General features: G+C 42.2%; 2 protein-coding genes across 6 annotated transcripts in view; one reads left to right on the forward strand and one right to left on the reverse strand.

The window, feature by feature from the left end:
- The window catches only part of LOC133152389 (transcription initiation factor TFIID subunit 4-like), a 47,748-nt gene extending 43,373 nt beyond the window's left edge, over positions 1–4,375 (forward strand). For both annotated transcript variants that reach the window (XM_061275938.1, XM_061275939.1), the window contains one exon: positions 792–4,375. In XM_061275938.1, coding sequence (XP_061131922.1) covers positions 792–968 — 177 coding nt within the window. In that variant the 3' untranslated portion in view covers positions 969–4,375. The remainder of the gene's footprint in view (positions 1–791) is intronic.
- Positions 4,082–22,193, reverse strand: LOC133152390 (BTB/POZ domain-containing protein kctd15). 4 transcript variants are annotated; one of them, XM_061275942.1, is made up of 5 exons: positions 21,243–22,193; positions 18,869–19,044; positions 13,852–13,996; positions 9,982–10,287; positions 4,082–5,126 (listed from the first exon to the last, which is right to left on the reverse strand). In XM_061275942.1, exons 1-5 carry the CDS (start codon positions 21,249–21,251, stop codon positions 4,968–4,970), a joined length of 795 nt encoding a protein of 264 aa, XP_061131926.1. In that variant the 5' UTR covers positions 21,252–22,193; the 3' UTR covers positions 4,082–4,967. The 4 variants fall into 4 exon arrangements, with proteins under 4 accessions (XP_061131926.1, XP_061131925.1, XP_061131927.1 ...); XM_061275941.1 differs by lacking the exon at positions 21,243–22,193 and adding an exon at positions 20,978–21,236; XM_061275943.1 differs by lacking the exon at positions 21,243–22,193 and adding an exon at positions 19,135–19,290.
- Positions 22,194–23,481: the final 1,288 nt, after the last annotated feature.

Here is a 23,481-nt window from a genome sequence, read left to right on the forward strand (position 1 = left end):
CTGAGGTTTTTTTTTTTTTGCTGTTGCCAAGGTTTAATCTGAATAATCTGACATTTTAGATATGATTTTAATAATTGGACATTGCTTTTCACGAATACTGCTGTGATGTAGTGAATAGTGAAGTCATGTTTCCGCCCCGGTGTTGCGGTTCAACCAAGGAAACTATCCCAAAGACAATAAAATCCAATCGTATGAGCTAACGCAAAAGGAAAAGCCAACATGGAATGTTTTTTTTGTTTAGTATCGTTTTAACTTTTCATCTGATTGTATACGCCGGAAGCCAAGGCTGTGCATAAATGAAAATATTTTTTTCTTGAATATCACTCTTTTAAAAAAATGACAATTCAACTTTGAGCTGATCTAGTTTCACGAAAAATTGGCTTCTTTTTTCATGAAGTTTTTAAAAAAAATGTACCTGAAAAATATGACTTTTTTTTTCTTGAAAATTTGGATTTTTCTAGGGGGGGGGGGGGAGAAATCAAGGAAATGGGACATTTTCTCGAAAATAATCCGATTTGTTAAGAAAACAATTGAAAATTTGTTGAGGATTTGCTGGCGGATTTGAAAGTTGATTTTGCAAGTAAAAATAAACAACAGATTGAGTGACGATTGCACAAGTCTACACACCCTTTTATAAGTAAGGATGCGGTTGTATTCCGAATTGAAATTAAGCCACGCACCTGTCACCATTTACAGTGAGACTCTCCTAAATCTTTCACAAATCTTTCACTTTCTTATTCAATGACAAAACAGTGACTCTAATCGTCTTCCTGGCTTCTCTTTCTCGCCAGCTGTCGGGCAGTACGGCGGGCTCCCCGGGGGGCTCGTCGTCGGCGCCCTCGTCGTCGTCTCGCCAGTACGCCCGTCAGCGCATCACCCGCGTCAACCTCAGGGACTTCATCTTCTACATGGAGCAGGAGCGAGACACGGCCCACTCGCTGCTGCTCTACCGCGCTCTACTCAAGTAGACTTCCTTCTTCCTCCTCTAGCCACGTGCCTTCACATCAGGTGTCAGCTCGCCGTCGTTCGTCCTAACTCGGCTTCCGGATGCATTTGCATAAGAAAACGCTAAAAAGAAAATGTCCGGGGAAAAAAAAAAAATGCATCCATTGTGTTTCATGTTGCGTAGCGATGATTACGTTTGAAGGCCTCCGTGCGTTCCAAACATTTTAACAGCCAATTTATTGACCACGTGTCAATAAAAGGACATTTCAACAACACCATTTCCCCCCCTTCGCCGTAAATGTAAATAGTTTGGTTACATTTCCTTTTTTTTTTTTTTTCCGTTAATAGCAAAGAGCGTGAGTTTTATGAAAGTGAATCTTTAATGTCATCGCATTTCAAATCCATTTTACAAAGGTGTACTCGGGCCACACTGACAAGAACAATAGTTTTCTACTAAAAGTTGTAATGTTACGGGAATGGAGGATTCATTTTATTAGGATGAGTTTGCTCCACACAGTTTTGTGCAGATATGAATTTACACTTTACACAGAAATGACACTTTGCTTTGGTGTAAATTGTACAGTAGGTTTGAACCTTTTCTAAAACGTTCTTAAAAAAAAAAGTCTCATTTATGACATTTTATCATGAACTATACGTAGTTTCTTCCGAAAATCCCCACATAATCTCATAATGAAATTTCTGTGGCTGAAACATTTATTATTTTACAAAAAATATAAATATTAGAATTGTTTTGAACAATTATTTAAAACAAAAAAGTGAATTAATTATTATTGATAAGCACTTTTTTTTTAAAAATATTATTATGAAGTGAAACTTTATTTTATTCAGACAAGGTCTAACAGGACAGTTTTAAGACTTTATTTTCGTAACATCACACTTGTATTCTATAATTTGAAAAAAACAATCAAGTCAGCGGCCTCAATACGCCTTTGTACACTTTTTATATTGTTCACCTGTTAGTGTTTGTTATGAGGTGGGCTGGTTGCCGTAGTTACAAGTTCAACCCACATACTTTGTTTTTATGACTTCAGACATGTGCAAATGTTTGAAGAGCAACCACAAAAAAAGAATGTTTCAAGTCCATCAAGTGTTTTTTTTTATTTTTTAGTGTTTCAAAACAGTGAAGAAAAAGTGAGGCATTCAATCTCGTTACACATCATGTTTCATTTTTAAACTCTTTTATATGTAAATGTAGAAACACAAAGTCATTCTTGTATGTTAATGTACGTCCTTTGTTTGTTTGAATGACTGATAATTTAAATTGAATATCTCGGCCTATGCAGTTTTTGGTGAATTGAAATATTTCAAACCCTTGGTTGCGCTTTGTCGTGAATTTTGACAGCACTTTTATTTTATTGTATTCATTGATTTGATAAAGTCCCTGTTTTAGCTGGCTTCTTAAAGCTGTCGGTTTAATATTGCTATGAAATGTAAACTTTTAAACAGTATTGACACTTTCCTTCTAAAGTCACATCTTGTAAAATACACTATTTTATTATTATTATTTTTAAATATATTGGCTTTTATGCACATTTCCCTCTTTTCTGCTCTTTGACAAGCACAACAGCATAGATCTCAACTGATTTTTTTTTTTTTTTTTTTATAATAACAATCTCATTTACTTTGGCATTTTTACCGCTTGGAGGTTTTTTAGCCCAAACCTTGGGTCAATATAAAAATAAAAAAAAAGAAAGAAAAAATGGGAAAATAAAACTTTCACTGTAAGGATATTTTGTAAATACTGTTTACAAGACCTATGTGTTTATTAGAACCAAGTTATTTTTGGTAAACTCTTGTAAATATCTTGGAATTTTCCTGTTTGTGTGAAATGACAAAAAAAAAACAACAACAACCAATACTGATGTATTTGTACCTATTTTATAAAGGAATAAATAAGCTGTTTACTAAACTGACAAGATGCTAGCTTTTGTTCATTTCTTCCACATAAAAATGTCTAAAGCGTGACCAAAGCCAGGGGTGTCCACATTACGGTTCAGGGGTCGATTTGTGGCCCACTGTCCATTTTTACCGGACCGTAGCATATATTTAAAAACAAATAGGGGCCACTACGACTATTTACATAATTCGCAACAAATTTTAAGAACCATGATAAATTTGTATTGACAGATTTTCGCTTAAAATTATTTTCTAAGTACGGAAGGCGCAAATGACAAAGACACACTCAGCAATACAGTACATCCTTTTATTATCGCAAATATACCAGAAAAGTTAAATGAAGACACTGCAAAATGAACACATGCCCTTGAATACCACAGTCTAATTGTTTTTAAACACTTTAAATAATATACGTTATTATCATTAGTATTAATATTATTATTACAGCCTTTAAAACGCTTCAGTCTGTATGTACACAATGTGATGCTTGGAATTCTTTTTTTTGTCCTTATTTTTTTCAATCGTAAAAACATGAATCCGAATAATTGGGTCCGCCAAGCACTGGCCCATGACTTCATGTGGTTCTAACTATTCCAAGGGGTGCGAGCTTTTATTGCTGCCAAAACAAATAAATAACACCCCACGGAGAGGAAAACAGCATCCTTAAAATTGAACCCTGGAAAAAGTCATTCCCAGAGGAATCTTTTTGGAGTCTTCATTTCCACTGGCGCCAGAGCCCAACACGCTGAGCTCCAAATCCCGGTGCTTCCATTGTAAGAGTGCCCCGTGTGGAGAAGAGCCAGTACTGCTTGGTCAGGACTGTGGGTGGCCCAAACAAAAAAGAAAAAGCATCCACAAACATCCAATCCTTCCCATCAGTGTGTGTGAAAAGCAACAAAGAGCATGTGGAACATGACACACAGGCCAAGCGCTTTGATGGAGAGAAAACACGGCCCGCCCACGACCGCTTCTTTGTGGAGAGCGTAACTGCACCGAAAAAGAAAAAAAAAATTCAACAAGACGGAAAGTTGGTGGCTGTCAGTCGTTTAAGCAGCGAGAGACCCGCCAGGGGGACAAAAGAGCATTAGAGCCAGCATTGCGCACACCCTTTTGGATTTTATTTTATTTTTTTAACACGCTGTTGAGAAAAAAAAATCTTTGTACAATCAATAAAATACGCACCCTGTTAGCTTTGGTACCTGCAAAATGACTTGAGGAGGCAATGCTCAGTTGTCCACACTAACACAGGTAGTTTTTTTTTTTTAGTTTATGAAATTAATTCATTTCATATTAACATTTTTGAATTGTTTTTTAACTGATATTTTATTAGAATATGGATTTATTATGGATTTATGTATATATTTCCTCATTGTTTTTTTTGTTTTACTTACAATGAAAAAAAAATGCATTCATGCTTTTTATTCGATGAGAACGTTTTTTTGTCGGTGCAAAAAAGTATTTTTCTTTAAGCAATTGGTTGGATTTTGGTAGGAAAAAATAAAAATACTACTAGTATAGGACCCAAAAAAATCCCTATGTATATGTAGACATGTCTGGATGACAACATGGGCAGTGATTAAGTGCAAAAAAACAAAAACATTTAGAGTACACCTCTTGTTTGATGAGACATACTGGTAAACTATTGGCGCCTTTTTTTTTTTTTCCACATTCATCAAAACTGCGACTTAAAGTCTTCTGGAGATATGTTGAACGAAAACATTTGCGTGTCAAAACTCAAAAGAACCAAAAAAAGCAACCCTATCGAGAATCCACTGGCAGCCGCTCCCTTCCAACAAGCTCGAAGAGTGTCCATCCTTCATATTGGACAAAGGAGACGAAGACTGGGATGGTGTCCGTCCTCTTCCGGTTAAAAAGAAAAAAACACTCCCAAAAAGATGTGTGGCGGTGGCTCCGGTGGTCCTAATAGTTCAAGTAAGCTGCTCGCGTTTGTTTGCTCTTTGGCCGGAATGCCAAACTTTTTTTTTTTTTTAAATTTGCGTCTACATTCCCCACAGAGGGTTAGACGAGCCTCTGTTAGCCTGGGCCTTCGTGGATGAAGGTCTGCGGAGGGGGACTTTTTCCCAGGCGGTCCCGTCCCCGTAGCTCTAGTCCAGAGGTTCCTGTTTTATCCTGATGGGCGTGTTGATGGAGAGACACCGCCGGTCCTCGCGGCACAACACGTACTCGCTGAACTGTGACGAGTCCACGCCGCCGCCGCAGGACGCCGCCACGCTGAAGCCTTTCTGGAAGAGACGCTCCAGGACCTGCGTGCGCAACCAAGACAGTCAATAACAGCCAGATCAGGACACGTGTGTAAATTGGATTCATTCGAGACACCCCGCAGCCCTCCTAAATCCATTTGTGTTTTAGTAAAAGACAGCAAAGGGGGCGTGGCCTAATGAGTGACATCACTTTGGGCTCCTTGCGAGTGCATTCATTTTATAGTCCTGTGCTTGAGGGATTTCACGTTGGCTCAAACTAGCAGTCGAAGCGGGAAGTTACGCGCATCCTTATTCCCGACACGTGCCCAACCGCCCACCCCCCCAACGGCGGCTTACTCGTCTCACCCCGACCTCCTCATTACCCAAATGAGGAGGTTCAGTAATCACCTCACCGCGTTCGCCCCACCGACGCACCTCGCCTCGCACTCTACGCAACCCTTTGAGCTCGTGGCCTCGCTGCGCCCGGCCAATCGGGCGCCGGGCGGTGTCATGAATAGTGCAAGCGGCGTGCTGTCGGTCAGGCTCACTCCGTGAATTGAGACGCCCGCCTTAATGACTCAGATCATGTTTGGACTGATCTAGATTGTAAGTCATCTTGGAAAAATATCTGGCAGACTTTGGGAAATACGTTGATCATTAACACAGTGTTAACCCAACATGTCCGCCATTTTAGGGGGTTGGGTTGTCACGGCAACGAAAGAACCCCCCCTAAAGTCAACTCAGGGGCCAGACATTCAATTGTGGTTGACCTTTTGAAACTACCTTCACTGCTTTAATATGAAATAAAAACCGGAAAGACAAAAACCGAACATATTTGTCAATACACGCACGAGTGTTGCGAAACAGAAGGGACAGCGGACAGTTGATGGTCGCGATGGCTAATTAAGAGACCTGCCACCATTTTATGTATTTTCTAAATCCATGACAGGCAAACGATTATGGAAATGATATTACATTGGCTTCTTTCATGGTTGCATCACATTGCATTTCTTCTCCCTCCGCGCGTCACCCTTTTCGCACATGAGGGACTCTCGCTCGTCTTAGGGCCCGATCAATGAAGATAGTGTGGGAAGTTTGAGCGCAAATCCGTGGCAAGACTTGAGGATGTTATACATCCCAACACTTGAGGATATTCTGCTTTTCAAAGCGGCGCATCCGTGCCACGGGAGGATGAGGTTTAAACATTCGTCTCTGATTGGCTCATATGTCGGTTCTTCTCGTCAAACTGCTTTTTTGGGGTAAGGGGTCGGCACAAGGCGGGGTTAAATCCCTGGAAGTTTCGACGTTATGATATTTTCACTGGTTCCCCTTCCATCCTAGTATAGAAGTTTTTAAAACGCAGCAAAGTTCATAAAGGCTTGAACGTCTCGCCTGCTTTTCGTCCTCAGCGATTTCTACACATCAACCGCTTATTCCCAGCCACCCGCCCCGAGGCCACCTCGCTGAGCTGTCACTCAAACTCAGGGTCGCCGTGGGAACGAGGAATACTAAGCTCTTCTAACCTCTCAGCGTTGTTTATGTGTATTTCTAACGTAGCAATCAAAGACTGGAAAACAGAGCGCCATGTAAAATTGATGGCCACCAGAGTACACACGCACGTCTTGGCGGAGGGTTGATTGAAACATTGTTGCCTGGGATTTATCACACTTGACGTCTTACAGAGCTGGGCGTTCCGTCCCACCGACGGAATAGTCCGTCCGTCCATCCGTCACTGACACGCACCCGTTTTGCAGACAAAGTACGGTCGATACATTAGGAATAATGACGGATTGACGATGACGGACGCTTGTCCATGGGCCAATGGCATACCGGAAAATTTTTCATCGATTGCTCAGTCTTGAAGCACGTCACTGAGTAGCTGTAAACTTGAAGTTATTTAGGTGTGTTGGCCAAGACGGGAATGCAGCTGCAACCCAACCATCACCCTGCCCTCCAGCTTGCCCTCCGGTAAAAAATACTTTGCAGGCTTCAAGAAGGGCATGTCCACACACCGTCTGCATGCGTAGCTAGCTAGCTAGCTACCTAGATAGATAGATAGATAGATAGATAGATAGATAGATAGATAGATAGATAGATAGATAGATAGATAGATAGATAGATAGATAGGTAGGTAGGTAGGTAGGTAGGTAGGTAGGTAGGTAGGTAGGTAGGTAGGTAGGTAGGTAGGTAGGTAGGTAGGTAGGTAGGTATGTAGGGAGGGAGATAGGTAGATAGGTAGATAGGTAGATAGGTAGATACGTAGGTAGATACGTAGGTAGATACGTAGGTAGATAGGTAGATAGGTAGATAGGTAGATAGGTAGATAGGTAGATAGGTAGATAGGTAGATAGGTAGATAGGTAGATAGGTAGATAGGTAGATGCGTAGATAGGTAGATACGTAGATAGATAGATACGTAGATAGATAGATACGTAGATAGATAGATACGTAGATGGATAGATACGTAGATGGATAGATAGATAGATCAAGAAGCAATTTTTTACGTGTGTTAGTGTGAGGATTTGTCTGAGCGCTATTCCAGATTGATGGACTTGTAGTGTGTGTAGTGTGACATGTCAAAGGGTGTTGCGGCGAGTTGCGTTGGTCGGGGCGGTGGCAGGGGAGGGGACAAGGGCGCCTTCGCCGCAACTGTCACATTGATGAAGGACGGATTGGCTGTGCTCTGATGTGAGCGCTTCATCACTGTGATGGATGGGCCATTTTGTGTGTGTGTGTGTGTGGTGTGTTTGTAAGTCTGCCTGAATGTTTTTCCTCCGTTAAGCGCCTTTGCTGTTCTGTGTTTTTCCTCCCACACTGGAACGACATCAGAGTGCAGGTGGTTTGCATTATTCCGCCGAAATTCCGCTCATGACTTGACGGAGAATCACGAGCCGAAGGCGCAGCGCTTCACTCCAATAAGGAGACGACAAGCGTTGACTAGACACAGAATTGTCGGTACTACATCGAAAACAACATCATGTTGGGAGATTTTTTAAAAAGTCATGATACTAGGAGAAAAAAAAAAAGTTTGACATTCTACGAGAATACAGTCAGGATATTATTTGATGAAGTCGTTTTGAAGAAAATTGTAAAATGTGTTAAGCGGTACCACATTTGTAAAAATAACTGCGTCGGTGGGACGAACCGCATGAGGTGATCGAATCCAAACGCTTTACCGTCTCTCTACTGCAATTATGACCTGCATCAAAGAAACACCACAATTTCCCAAACCACTAATTCCTTAGCCAGATGTTTGGATCTCCAATCTCCCTGAACATGCCATCTTTCCTGTCAAGACAGAAACACTTTGTTCCAGACAGCAAACCCCCCCTCCCTCCCTCCCCTGTGGGCAGGGCGCGGTTGCGTGCCTTGCCCTGGGTGGGGGGTCCGGCACTGTAATCAGATGACAAACATATTGTCTGCCGGCTAAGACCGGGATTACTTGGCTAACCTTCTCATAGCCCGTGGGAACAATGTTTGGAAAGATCTCCCCTTACACTGAAACCTACTGTGTATCTTTGACTCCTTGAGGCCAAAGCCGTGACTTGGCCTTACTGTATGTTTTTTTTGCCAGCGTAAAAATAATGGAACCTAAATGTGCCTTCTTCGGAGGAATCAGCAAAAAATGTTTACATAAAAAAATGAAATAAAATAATAGAGCTGAATATAAAATTAAAAACATATATATAAATAATTATAAATATTTTCGGCAAACCCCTCATTACTACCTGATGCCTCAACGTAATCCAACTTGTTGGATCAAACGAGCTTCTCAGCATTAGTGTCTTTTTACGGGAATTGGATCCTCGCTCGCCGCATCTACAAAGCTACAAGCCCTTTTCAAAGCGCCATTGCCGTAATCACGCTGGCTGGTAAACAGAGTGGGGGAAATGTTGTGTTAGTTGATGCCGCCAATTAATTATATTGCAAGTCATTTAAAAATCTATAAAAGAAGTATAAACCGGTTGAGGCTGTTTGAGAAATTGTAAGTATGGTATTAAAAAATGCAATACGTGTATTTCAATGGCCTTGGGCGTTGTTATATTGGAGCCTTTTTTTTTTTTATTATTTTAAAAAAGGAGCTCTGTCTTAAAAAGGAGTAAAGTGTAAATTATGCATATCATTCCTCCCCTGCACCAACTTCCTCCTTCAGCCTTTTGCTGTTTTTTTTTTTCCGGAGGAAACATGGCCGCAGTCCACGCGTGCTTTGTCCCGCTCGTTCCGTTCTCCTTCCCTGGAGGTGGTGGAGTGAGCGAGGTGGGAAGGGGAGGTGGAGGTGTCAGAGTGTTGCCTGGGAGAGGCTCTCTTTGGGTGCTGGAGGCGCCCAAAGGAGCCTTGTGCGTGTGTGTGTGTGTGTGTATGTGTGAGTGTGTTGCATGGAGCCTGTGGTGTGAGGCTGATATTTTGCTCTGCGGGCAACACAACTGGAAAATGACTCCCTCCCCACCCAAACTTGCTACTGTGAGTACACTGAAATGGATTTCACGGACGGGGAACTGTGGACTGACTAACTCCAGTCGTATTCTTGGAATTGCTTTTGCAAAATGTTTTGAATTAAAGTATTTTGCGGATTTTTCATATATATATGCTGAAATCCTGTAGCATAGTTGCTGACACTATCATTTGACCATGTGCCACATGGATAAATCTGCAAATATTAATTGAGGGTGTGATTAGGTGGCTCAGCCATGAAGTGCTGCTTGCACGAGTGAAAGTCCAATGATTGGTCTTGTTTGGACTTGATTTTTTTTCGATTCTAGTCTCAAGACTTGGGTCGTCATGGTAACAAAAGCTGTTGGTGAGTTTTGGAGAGGGGTGAAACTTAACTCATTCACTGGCAATATCTTTGACGTCTATAACCGTCAATGGCACGGAATGAGTTAACTGAACGTAGTTTACTGAGGAGAAACTCGCATTACCTGAACAGAGTTGAGCCTGCAGTAGCCGTTGAAGGGGAAGCGGATGACGTGGGTGGGGTCCTGGTTCCACCCGGCGTTGACCGAGTTGCACATAACGTCTCCCGTCTCCGGGAAGATCTCCTCGATGAGGACTTTCTCGCCGCTCAGAGTGATTCGCTCGCCCAGGTCGGGCGCGACGCGCACCACCAGGCAGTCGCAGGGCTGCGCCATGCGCCGCTGCTCGCGCTCCTGCTTCCAGCGCTCGAGCTCCTTGATCATGGGCGTCAGCTGGTAGTAGCGTGCCTCCTCGTACAGCAGCTGGAAGTCCTGCGGAGGCGAAGCAAGTCAGGCCACTTCATTAGGTACACTTGCACAATGTCATGAGATCCAAATATATTCCTGAAAATACTTCCATAAAGTTTGCTGCAACCTTGATATGTCAGCATCCAATAAAAATAAATGAAGCTCTCAGTATTTGGTTGCCCTTTTACCTGAGGTGACCAGGTGACTATCGGTCAGTAAAAATTTTGTAAGAATTTCTCCACTTTTATCTGAAAGGTAAATTTAAAAAAAATATATTATTTTTTTTGGACATCCATTGTCTCCGGGCAATATTTTTCGTTTCTCTAAAACATCAAGAAACGAAAAAGATTATTCAAGTCAAAATGTCCAACCAAAACAAAGCAATAAGCAGGTGGCATCTCTCATGCACGTTATCCTTTTAGCCTTTAGCATGTTTCAAAGTCCATCAAGGCCATCACGGTGCATCACGCATGCAGACAAGTTTTGCAGCAGATTGCCTTCCTCCATTCCCCCGGCGGGTATCGCTCGCCAGGGGCGCTTTGCCCCTGCGCATTTGCCTCTAATTTCCCACTAGAGCAGATGGCGCCATCATTCAACGAGAAGAGAAGGGATGCGTAAGGTTTTTTGCGTCGAAAGCAGATGGAAGGTGTGGAGGAGGCCATGTGAGGGAGGGCAGTCATCAGACGGGAGGGGGCGAGGGGGGGATGTTTTAATGTATGCCCAATGTATGTTAATGAGGTTGAAATCCTATTATGAACAGATTTTAATTAGGTTAAACCTAGATCCTGCTGCTAAACAATTAGTAATTAATACGTATGTTTTCGGATTAGCCGGGACTGAGACTGACAGCTTCATTCGCTCTTTTTAAAATCAACCACTAATGGACGTTCATGTTGCTACACTGCTAGCTAGCTAGCGATCTAGCTAACTATCTAGCTAGCTTTTCATGTTACTATGACTTAAAAAAAAAGAATTCTCGTAATACCACAACTTCTTTTCCCCAAACGATATGATCAACAAAAAAATGTAAATATATATAAAAATAAATATATTATTCCTGATTTTTTTGGGGGGTTAAAAATATTTTTTTTTTTCCCCCCAGAAAATATGGCACAATTCTCCTAAATTGTTTTCTCGATAAAATGTAACACATATATCCTTCCGCCCTGATACTTCTTGATAATATCTTCGTATAAGACCAGTAAATGGCACAAAAAATCCCAAATCAAGTGATTGTCTTCCCGCAACTGCCAAAAAGCTGCACTAAGACGCTTCCCCTTTAGGCAGCTCTCCGTTTCAAAGTGCCTCATCTGTCCCAGCTCTGAAGCCAGTGGATGGATGTGTTTTTAACGGGGGGGGGGGGGGATTCTGTCTGCGAGGCACTTTAGTCATCCCCATTCCAGCACAAAACAACAGAATCATCTGCAGCGCCAACGTGAGGATGAGGAGAAAAAGACGGCGGCCGGCAGCGGCTTCGTCCGTCCGTCCAGGCGGGCCGCCGCAAGCCCTACCAGACAACTTCATTCCCGGAAAAAAAAAAAAGTCGGACAGACAGCCCTTTTTGAGCTTCAGAATAATGGCCGACCTGATTGGCCGGCGGCAAGGCGACATCTCAGAGGGAGGAAGAAGAGGAAGATGATAAAAATAGTCTCTCGGAGGAGGACAGATAGAGTGGCCGCTTGTCTCGAGCAAATTATTAGACACAGAAGCGGATTTGAACATCGTACGTAATCGTGAATCGGCATTTTGACACGTGTGGTCAAACAGCAAAACAAATCTCGCTGTTTTTTTTACCCCCACGTTTGTTAATGGTTTGGTTACGGCTGAAAATTCGAATTACCATTCGACCGACCAGGCTTTTTGACACTATGTCATATGACAATTATTATGATGTAAGTGTGTGGAAACGTTTTAGCGCAAAAATTAGGCCAGTAGCACGGTGACTTGCAAAATATCCAATACAAGTGAAACACCAGTGAAACATTTAAAATACGTATGCGTGACTTCCACATGATAAAAGTACAAATAATGGAATAGTGTCTAAGTATCGTTGATTCATCGAGCTAACAGTGTTGCTTACTCCTGTGGGATTAATTGTGCGTTGAATAACAAAGCTGGTTATTAATAGCGAATATTTTTTTGTTCCGGCAACGTCGGCCCAAGTCTTTCTTTTTGCTATTCTGCTCAGACTTTCACATTGATTTAACAAAACACACAAGGCTGCGTCTGCCAGCAGCAGAACAGACCCAAGCCTGAGGCGACGGCAAGCCTGATTGTGTTCAGATAAGGACATGCTCAATTTTGCCTTGCACTATTTGCATTTTTTTTTTTCTTGCTCATCCAGCCTTTTGCTGAGGCTTCACGCAAATTGAAAGGTATGCAGATCAACACAAGCTTATGCGAGGGGATTGTAACGAGTGGAAACAATGAAGTCGGACATATTCTCCTCCAGCGCGGTCGCCTGATTGGACTGTCAAGATTTCACAGAAGGCGAAGGCAAAGCATGAATAAAAAAAAAGCGGAAAACTAATCGCTACTGAGTCAGATCGTCGTTTGCCAAAACGTGTGCGGCTTTCATGTCATGTTCTGTTCTTTGAGACTTGGATCTGGTTCAGACTCTCTGTGCCCCCCCCCAAGAACCACCCCCAGGGCTCGGTCGAGTCGCCGCGTTCCCTCGGAATGATGTACAAGGAGTCCGTGTGGAAAGGTCATTTAAGTTAAAGTGGATTACAGTGATGAGAAGAAGAATAAACAATATCGCGCAATAATCTTTCAACAGGAAGCAGCCTTGGATGAAATAAACATCGTAACAGAGCCTTGAATGGCAATGTTGAGTCATACATATTTTGGCTAACTGGCTGAAGTTGCCGTCAATTTCATTTAAATCTGATTTGTTTTACCAGTGGATTAAGCTTTCTGTATTTGTCTTTGCAAGCGCGCAATCTCATTAGTAAACAAATGATTTTTTTTTCTTGACAGCAAGCTAGCATCATGGAAAAAGTAGCTTCTGAGAAATTAGCTGTAAGCTAACTGTAACCAAGAATGTTTTTGCAAGACATCTGGTAGTTACTGAAAAGGAGCAGTTTTTATTTGACACAATTTAGTTAACTGTCCTAGTTAATAGAAAATGTTCAAATTGTGCAACACGCAAATGAAATAAGCGGGGGTTGCTAAATTCAAGACGAATAGGGGAAAAAGCTCTGATAAGCTAGCGGCTAACTTGTTCCATGCACTGCCGCAAATAGCAAAAAACGGGTAAAATCAATAATATTAAGTTATTATGTCTAAAACTATCCATTTTTGTATTTTAGTCAAATGTCTTGTGTCGAACTTTACCTGTAAAAACAATCAAAAACGGAAACGAAACTAGCTTCATGTAAGAACTAGCAGAAAAATGGACATATGCTAATGGCTAAAGTGCTAAACATGTTTTACAGGGAATGCAAGGAGTCGTTTCTTTTCCGCCGAAACAAGTCGGCTTTGAGTGTCTTTAAGCAAACACTACCAAAAAATGTAATAATACATTTTCCTTTTTTTGAATGCCGACATTGATGCCTTTGATTTTTTGGCTGTGGTGACAACACTCACCTTAAAGTCTTCAGGAAGCAACAACTTGCTGGTCCTGAGGAAGCTGAGGATGTAGCGGAATATCTCGCCGTCGCGATCTATGAAGTAGTGCTGCTTCAAGCTGTCCAGCACGATGGGCTCGGTGCCATTGAACAGGCGACTAATTCTGCAAATTGACACGAGAGACACACACGAAAAAACACACACACTTAATGAAATGAGCCTAACTCCACTCGGATGCATGAAACAATTACCCTCCATTTATTTTTCAATTTTATTAGCTGCCAGCCTGGAATGCTTTTTTTTTTTAAACAAGGAGCTCAAGGCAGCATCCCTCCGCTGTAGACTCGTTTGAAGTGTCCCACTGTGGACAGATTGCACACTCGCCGCATGTACTTACAAAAATTAATGGCGTGAATGCGGCATTTTGCCGCCTTGATTCCACCTGTTACTCGACGGCAAATGAAACTGAAGCGGGGAATGAAAATGTTGACATTATGTTCCGCATGAAAGTTTTGATGGAGAGTTTCAAATAACTAAGTAGGACGGTTACTAATATTCTAGGTACCGTTTTTTTCCATGTATAATGCGCAAAATTTAACTAATTTATTGTCCTAAAATCTGGGGTGCGCATTATACATGGGTACAAAAATGCTCTCGTATCAGACGCTTGCTCGATCACCTGCTTGTTTTCTGTCACAATGTACCCTACACAAATCCGAAACATTTCTTCGCTATCGAGTTTGCTAGCGCATGCCTAGTGATACTGACCGGCAGAATAATATGCGGTTGTTCCCAAAGATGATCTTTTTTCTGAAATAATTTTACGTTTACGGACTTAAGTAGGAGTCAAAATTTGGGTGCGTATTATACATGGGTACAGGCTTTTTTCCAGCATCAACATGCCATTTTTAGGGTGCGTATTATACATGGGGGCGCATTATACACGAAAAAAAACGGTACTTCCTATTTAGAAAATTGTGCAGAATGGAAAATGTTATTTTTTTTTTTTTTTTAAATAATTACCTCCATCATATTTTGGCTGGAGTGATTTTTGTGTGCGTTGACATATTGAGATATAATGACATTTTATTTCATCTTAAGGACACAATTTAAGCGTAGAGTATGAAGGTGTTCCCTACTGAGTGCCACTCCATTTAATTTTTGTGAATATTTAACATGTGCTTTCCCTCAATAATTAAAACCACTTCTCATGTTGGGCTCGGGGCTGCTGTTTTTCCTAATGCTTCATCTTGTTATTGCCACGCTAAATGTGCTTTATTTTAGTACAATAGCGAGTTGTGCGTACTGGCAAGACAATTGGCACTTTCCATCATTTTCGGAGCAAAACAACTGTCAGCTAAGCTTTGTGGTGTTCATTTTGTTTTTGAACGCAATCAGCTCTTTCATTGTAGCTTGGCATTGGGGGGGGGGCAAAAGATAATTGAGTTGACCCTTACGCCGGTTTGGAAACATCTAAGGGACTCTTTTGACTGAAACGCCAAGTGGTAAAAAAGTATCACGTGTCAAGTGACCCCAACGATTGCCCTTCTTCTCTTTGATAGAGTGAGGAAGCAAAAGATGACTCCTTCTGCTTCCTTCCTTTCTCCTCTCCTTTCTTTCTTCCGTCTCCATCCCTCGCTCGCTTTTCTCTCTGGAAATCGATGCAAAATGCTTTATAAAAAACCAATACTCATCTCCCTGTTTGGCCCCGGGTGTTCCTTTCTCATATGGTCTTGCAATTCTTCCAGCTAGAATTTCACCATACGCCTGCGGGCTAACTCTGTTTTTCATCTCCACTTTTTTAAAAAGCAATTAAAATGCTGCCTGTTTTTCTTTTTCTTTGCAGCCCACCACCACCACCCACCCCCTTCCTCCTCCTCCCCTTCCTCCCCTGCTCACTCACTTCACTCACTCGTTCACGCTCGCTCGCTTTCTGTCTCTTCTCGTGTTTTTGCCCTTTTCTGTTCAATTGCTTGCCAGGTTTAACAGGTAGTTTGATGCTCGTAAGGAAAAAAAAGGATTGCACTCAATGAAAATATGCAGTTGGAGCCCTCTTGGGAGATTCAAACATGTAAGGTTAACTTATACAAATACTTTTTCTTCTTCTTTGTATTATGCCCTGTGACGTTGTGCTGCCTCTCACAGGTCAGTCTCGGTACTACACCGGACAAGCCTAGTTTAAAATAAGACGGGTTAGCGCTAGCATTGATGGTAACATTCCGAGTTGTGTGTATGTAAAGTTCTTGTGCTAGCGCTGCTTAAATGATAGCACGATGTTTACTCCTAGATATATATTTTAGCCTTCGATTATGCTTTATAAGTGTCCATTCGTATGCACCACAATGACTTGAAAGTCAAAAAAACACGTCACCATGCTAGGATGATCCCTGGAGGGGGGAAAAGAAGCCCAATTATTCCCTACTGATATTTCAAGGGCTAGTATTTTAACATATTCACATTGTTATTTAGATTTAGGCCAAGAGGGGTCTTACAGGGGGGGGGGGATCCTAGGGCTATTTTTAAAAAATGGTTTTTCATAGAGAAAACATACTAGCAGTCAAGCAGTACGGTTCCATGTTAATTAAAAGGCAGAAAAATAATATAAGTTGCTGTTATGAGTCACCAAATGTAGTTTTGAGGTCCAAATAACTGAAAAGTATCTGATGAGTCTGTTAAAAAAGAAAAAAAAAATCTCATTTTACAACATATGACATTTAAAGGCCTGGTTTTTGTAACTGGCATAAAAACCTGTTACAGCATAGCTTTGTAAAAAGATTATTTAATCTTCCAAGAATAAGGCTATCACATAAAACGACTGTTTGTTTTCTTCACATTCCGAAGAGTTTCCTTGTCTGTTTGGAGCGTTTACCCCGAATTCCCTCAGCTTCTGTTCAAGTGAGAACTCTACAGAGTGCGCCATCAATGTTTCATGGCCACTGTCCCTTAATATGGCCTGACGCTGAGGAAGACGGATAGCCGCACATTAGTTACTAGACTAACTTTCTCTTGGCACACTGCATTATTCAGCCAGCGATCTATTAAAAGTCACCATCAACTGGAAACGCCTTAAACATTCTCTCGCCACTCCCCGACCGCCTCCGACCACGACCGGACGTGCGTGGCGTGGCGTTGGCGGGATCCCGCCACAGTGTAATTGTTTTGCTTTCTGCTGTCAGCCATTATCCTAATTCACATAAAAGGGGGGGGGAGGCAAGAGAAGGTGGAGGGGAGGGGCGGGAGAAGGGGGGGGGGGGCGCCTTCCACTGGCTCCGGCGGAAAGCAGGGCCCCGAGGCCAAGTGTGCTCTGAGGAGGCTGGGAAAAGCGAGAGACAACAGTGAGCGTATGTGTGTGTGCGTGATCCCGGGTGAGAAAGAAACCGAAAGAGACGGGCCGAGCGAGCAGAGGAACGTGTGTGAAGAAGAGAGAGAGAGAGAAAGGAAGCACTCAAAGCAACGCTCACGCTCGTATCTTGGCCCTCGCTCGTGTAACCATCACAATGCTCTGACATGACTCTATATGTGTGTTTTCTGTTTGCTTGCTCGCCCGTCAAAAAAAAAAAAAAAGTCTCCGCATTGCCGATGAAAGCAAGTGTCGTATTCAAACACAACGCTTAGGAGATTGTTTACACGAGCATGACCTAGAAAAATGAGGAAAAGTTTTATCTATAAATGAGCAAAAGTTGTTGAGATGACTTGTAAAAACAAAATGAAAAAGGTGTAGTATGCATGCCAGGCCAGTAGTGGGCAGTGTAAGAAAAAAACTTTAGGCACGCCAGCCACCTAACATCACTTTGTTTTATAACTTTGGCCTATAAATGATTTAGTAAAGACATACTGTTATTTTGACTTTACTATACTGTACAAATATATATATGGATTTTTGAAAAATATTTTAATATTTGTCACCCAAATGCTTGTCAATGGGCGTTAATTGTACGGAGATTTTCATTTTTCAGAGGCGGGGTCAACTCAATCAGTATCGTACCATAAATTTTAGAAACCAAAAATAACACATTAGCTTTTTTGTTTGAATGAACACATTGAAAATGAGCTTTCATTAACCTGTTTTTTCACCTAAATAAATATTTAAAAGATCTTTAGTTAAGCACAAGATCTCAGTAACATCTTAAATGGCAACAACAATCGTCAGTCAGCATGTGAGATGATCTTTTTATTTGGCGCCTTTAACATAAAAATGAGGAGCTGTCTGGGGATTTCCTGTCAGCTGACTGCACTCATATCAAATCTTTTATTATCAGGGGATTAGGCGGATTGTTTCCTGTAGCCAATTTGGCACATTTTCTAACAAGCCGCCCCGGTGTGTGTTTACCTTAACTCGCATGGGATTATGACGGCTGACATTGAAGACTGTGTGAAGAAAAAGCTACGTAGCATTTTGGATTCTAGCCTTATTTCGGAGTAAATGTGTAAAGCGGGAAAATCTTCAATCAGAAGTGGATTTACAAATATAATGGTGACGTGAAAAAAAAGTAGGAATTCACTTGTCCATTTTCTCTTGTTGTTGACAAACAGTAAGTGAACTGTGACACAACACAACACGACATTTTACTTTTTGGAAAGTGTGACAGTCTGATCCAAACAAAGATATTCACTCTCTCTATTGATCACTATATTTGTAAATCGAGTACATACAATTCTTTTACAAACTGTGAAGGTCATATTTTTTCCACTACACACAAGAACATCTTTTTACAGATAAAAACATCAGTCTCTAAAACTCTGTTGTAACTTTCTACGCTAGAGGCAGCGGGAGCTTAAGAATGGACCTTTTCACTGTTTTTATAAAAGACCGCCTTAGATCACTGTCAAAAAAATTTGAGAATGTGATACGATTGCAATTCAATGTAAGATGCGGGCAAATAATTCATGAAAGTTACTGCTCTCAAAAGTTAACAAAATGTTTTGGGCGATGATGGAGTAGCTTATTTACTGAAGCACAGTGGATTTAAAATAAACAAAGAGGATCCACCCAAAAATTTGACAACAGGTGAAGAGAATCAAAAAGGTTCCTTACCTGGAATCGGGGTATTTGGTGAGGGTAGCCAGACTGCTGGTGTACATGTGCCCGCCCACGTCGATGTGCACGGGCGCGTTGGCTTTGGTGAGCTGCGCCGGCAGAGGGATGCCCTGGGTGGCCAGGGGGGAGACCGGAGACCGGGTCAGAGAGAGCCGCGACATGCTTCGCCCCTCCTGGAAGCAAGTGTACAAAAAAGCCATTGGAGGAGATGGAAGGGGAAGAGGAGGAAGATACATAGATGAGTGGAGAAAGAGTGATCCTACAGTGGCCCTTAAAAATATCAAGACGAGAGATATCCTTCCTGATCAGATCATTTCCATGACTGCCTGGTCGCGTCGCCCTCGCTCGCCGTATTACTACACCGCGGCGCCTCTAATTAAGTACGTTTGCATCTTTTGGCTCAGCACCGCGGGCGGGGATAGGAGGAGGAGGATGCTTATTAGAGAGAGAGACAGACAGATAGATAGACAAGCGAGAGAGAGAGAGAGGGAGGGAGGGATGCTAGGTGTCAGCCTCTAGGGGAATAAAACAAACTGCTGCTGCAATATTCTAATTAAAGGTCGCATTATGGGGGAGATGTGATGCACCCAGACACACCAGTGTGGGAGTGGAAAGGGGAGGGGCGGGGGTCCTCCACTTGCACGAGAAAAAAAATTGTGATCAGAGCAATATCGGAAAGGGGAAGAAATGAACTGTTTGGTACAGCGAGTGATGATTGCTTAAAAGGAGGTGTTCAAGTTAATGCCACCAGCAAGCAAGCAACACTTCAAATAAATAGCTGCTTTTGGCAAATGAACACAAAGACCTTTCACAAATGTAATTATGTGCTAATTATTATTCCGGTTCATTCACCGAAGCAGCTTGTTTGAGAAAATGTTAGAAATTTTTTACATAAAAAAAAAAAAACACATTGCCACCTACCGAAATACAATTGAATTATGATTATTCCGTTACAATGTTGATGTTTATAACTTGGGCAACTTCCCTCTGCCAAAAACTATTTCACAGCTTATCAATTATTATCTGTCCTCGTTGATTGGCTGCAAAACATAACACATCGAGACATGTGGTGTCCAGGTTACCAGATTTGGCCGCTCATGGCTTTATAAATACTTTTCACTCCTTTAGCCTCGCTACTGCTAGCTAAATAATGATCTATCCACATGTACAGTAGTTTCTGTTATTTTTGTAAAATAGATAAAGATTCATTATGTTGATTTTATCAAGTGTTGCTATTTAACAGTACAAGGACAGAACAATAAGGACATTTAGAAGGTGTGTAATTTGCTACAACGTAAGCGGATCGTGACCTCAGGTTGGCTGTCAAAACTTAAATTAGTGGGTCGTTCTACCAAAGTGAAGTCTTAACGTGTGCGTAAAAAAGGTCACAGTTTGTGGTCACTTTATAATAGCTGACATGTTGCGGACTTGAAAGCACATTTAAAAGAGAAAAAAAAAAGCAAGCACGCTGAGATGATTGCATCTGACCCATCACTAACACAACACAATCGATGCACAATTTGAGGGTTTTATGATCTCAAAAAGCTTTCAGTGAATATCTTTTTTTTTTTTTTTTAATTTCCAGGGTGGTGCCCGCCTCACTTAGAGTATCATGTTGCTCTAATACGATTACACGAGGATGGGATTACGTTCCAAATCCCGGGAAAGGGAGACTTGAGAAATCGGGGGGTGGTGAGGGGGTTCCACAACACCAAAGCTCTCTTACTAAAGAGCAACAAACTACTGTAGCAGCCTTTGCATGAAAATATGTGAATTTGTATTCAACTCTGTTCCCTTAAAGCAAACCTGAGGGTCGCGAGACAAAATTGGTCAATTTGGAGGGATGTGAATGGCAAAATGATTGTTGGAAATAAGCGAGAAGAATTTATGGGCAAAGGGCAATACATGACGTAGCGAGTTGGAGTCCCCAACTTTAGGGGGGGGGGAACCCCTGCCTTAAAACATCTTTCATTAAAGCGCATTATACACATGCTCGGTGCAGCATGCACACATGCAGAAAGATAGAATTGCTCAATATGGCGTCTTATTACTATTAACCGATATAAAACCGATTGTAATGTGGGAGAAAACAAACGTCGCATTTACCGTTTCGAACATGGTAGGCGGCGAATCCAGACGGGAGTCCGGTGGGTGAAAAGACACCAAAAAAAAAAAAAAAAAAAAAGCTCAAATATTTGCTTATCGCTCCAGTTAGGGGAGAAGGCAGGAAAAGCACAAATCTTGCGGGGAAATCGCGCACGTAAGAATGCAAAAGTGTGACGCTGCCTCGACCCTGCTTGTCAAGCGAGCGAGCGTCCGAAGCCAGCCAGAAAGAAAGACGCGCACACACGAGGCGGGCGTCCTTGCTTACCTTGAACATCGATGAGATGAGCTTGCTTCCTTCCTTCCCCCTTCGTCTTAGTCCACCTCCTCCTCCTTTCAATTAAAGTCTTCCTGTCGTTTATTGGGAGAAGAAGAATCCCGAAGAAAAAGACAAGAGGGAGAAAGGGATGATGACGATGAGGACGAAGGAGAAGAATGTCGCTCCGGGCTGCCCGAGCGCCTCTGGGCGAGGGATTAGGCTACAATTAGCTCAACTCCTCTCTCTCGCCAAGGCAATTTTCTCAGGCAAAGAAAAGCGTGATATAACCCCCCCCTCCTCCTCCTCCTCCTCCTCTCTCTTCACCTCCTCCCCTCTTCGACTCAAAAAAAATTACGCCCGCACAGATAGGAAGTTATCCTATATGTTTGTGCGCGCGTGCAGGTGTCTGCGCCTTTGGAGAGAAAATAAGAATAAAAATCAACAACAACAAAGAGAGAGCATAAATTCGCCTTTGCTCAAAGTTTAAACAACAAAAAGAAGGAAAAGTGATTGCACTAATAGTCCCAGAGGCGATTTGGAGCTTAAAGGCGTTTAGCTCCATCTCCAAAGTTCAAAGAGAGCCAGTCAGCCATTTCTCCTGTGCTCTAATAAAATGAAAAAAAACCGATAAGAACTTGTTGATAAAGTCAGCACAGAGCATCCGAGAATTCCTCCTCTTCCTTCTCCGGCTCTCCGCCTCAATGTCTGGAGTGGATGATGGTGATGATGATGATGTGGTTGTTGTTGCAAAGGGACACACGCACATGCGCACACACGCACACACACACACACACACACCCCTCAGGCCATTCAAATCAAATGACGTCCACGGACGTGCATGCACGCCGCAGCAGAAAGCAGCCCTCACAGTCCGCCTGCAGCCAAATGCGCCATTTCAATTATAGCGCAGGGGCTTAGATGGAGATATCTGGCCACAACACACACACATACACACGCATGCACTTGCACACACACACTCCTCACTGATGCTCAAAATGAAAGCAGACAGCCTCCAGACTTTTGCAAAATGGGATTCACAAGCTGATTATTGTTATTTTTGCATATGTGTGACACAATGGAAGTGAATCATGCGTGAAGTCCCCCCCCCCCCCTAAAAAAAAAAAAGTTTGGAGTCAATCAAGGTGCTGCATTATTTATTTATTCGCATGTTTGTTTATTTGCGGGTAAATAAGTGTGAATAATTGATGCAGCATTGAGCCCAGTAATTACTCGCGACTCCTACCAGCATCCAAAGAGAGATGCGGGGTCGTTTCTTGATATTTGGCTCCAGCCAGTGGTGAAAGCTGGTACTACATCACATATATTCACTTTTGATCACAACGATCAGTACGCATTATTGAGGGAGAGTTTTTATCAAACAATATCTGGTGGTGTCAAGTTAAGATGTAACCTTCGCAGGGGGGAAATAAAACTTGAATTGTTAACCTCTGCTCTCATAGTCACCTTTTTTGTCATTTCAGGCTATAGCAAAAAAAAAAAAAAGGTTCCAATACTTTTGGAGGAGAGCGTTGGCATTATGGCAAATATGGAATTTCCATCCATCTTCATGGTCTGCCACTTTTTTGGCACAAGTTTTCCAAGAGGTAATAGAGTGATAACATTGGCAATGTTTGACAGCGGGACCGGTGGCAGTGTGGGAATGCATTTCTCCTTGAAGCGGGCCAAATCTTGGTAATTAGACCCCAGTGCGCCCCAGAAAGCCCCCTCATTCCTCACCCCGCCGGCACAGATTTGTTGCTTCCAGAGGTACAAACTGGAGGAAGGTGGGACGGGGGGAGATTTTTTTTTTTTCTCTCATTAAAAGGAAACAAGCCTGGAGTTAGTTCAATTACATGCGGCGGGCCTATGCAGGGATGTTGTAAATTTAAAGATTTAAATAGCTTACAAAGTGGCTCGGGGCCCCATCAGTTAATTTCCTTAATTTATGGATTTTAGCTGCGCCGTGTCAATGTGAAGTAGGTCACGCGGAGGACTTGTGTGCGCCTCACAACAGCAGGTGCATAAGTGACACACGAGGTTGCCCCGATCCGATTATTGATCACAAAAATAAGATTTAAAGCCAACATTGCGCATCAATTCAAATATGCATGAATTTTCATGCACCGCCTTCCATTTGCATTAATGAAGTCAATGAATTAATGCATGGCCCTATATAAAAAAATAAAACCTTTGCCTCCGGGCCTGAAAAGCAGGTGTTAATGTGGCCTGCAGCTCAAGGGTTGCGTGG

This window comes from Syngnathus typhle, linkage group LG4 (genome assembly GCF_033458585.1).
Source record: "Syngnathus typhle isolate RoL2023-S1 ecotype Sweden linkage group LG4, RoL_Styp_1.0, whole genome shotgun sequence".
NCBI classification, from domain to species: Eukaryota; Metazoa; Chordata; class Actinopteri; order Syngnathiformes; family Syngnathidae; genus Syngnathus; species Syngnathus typhle.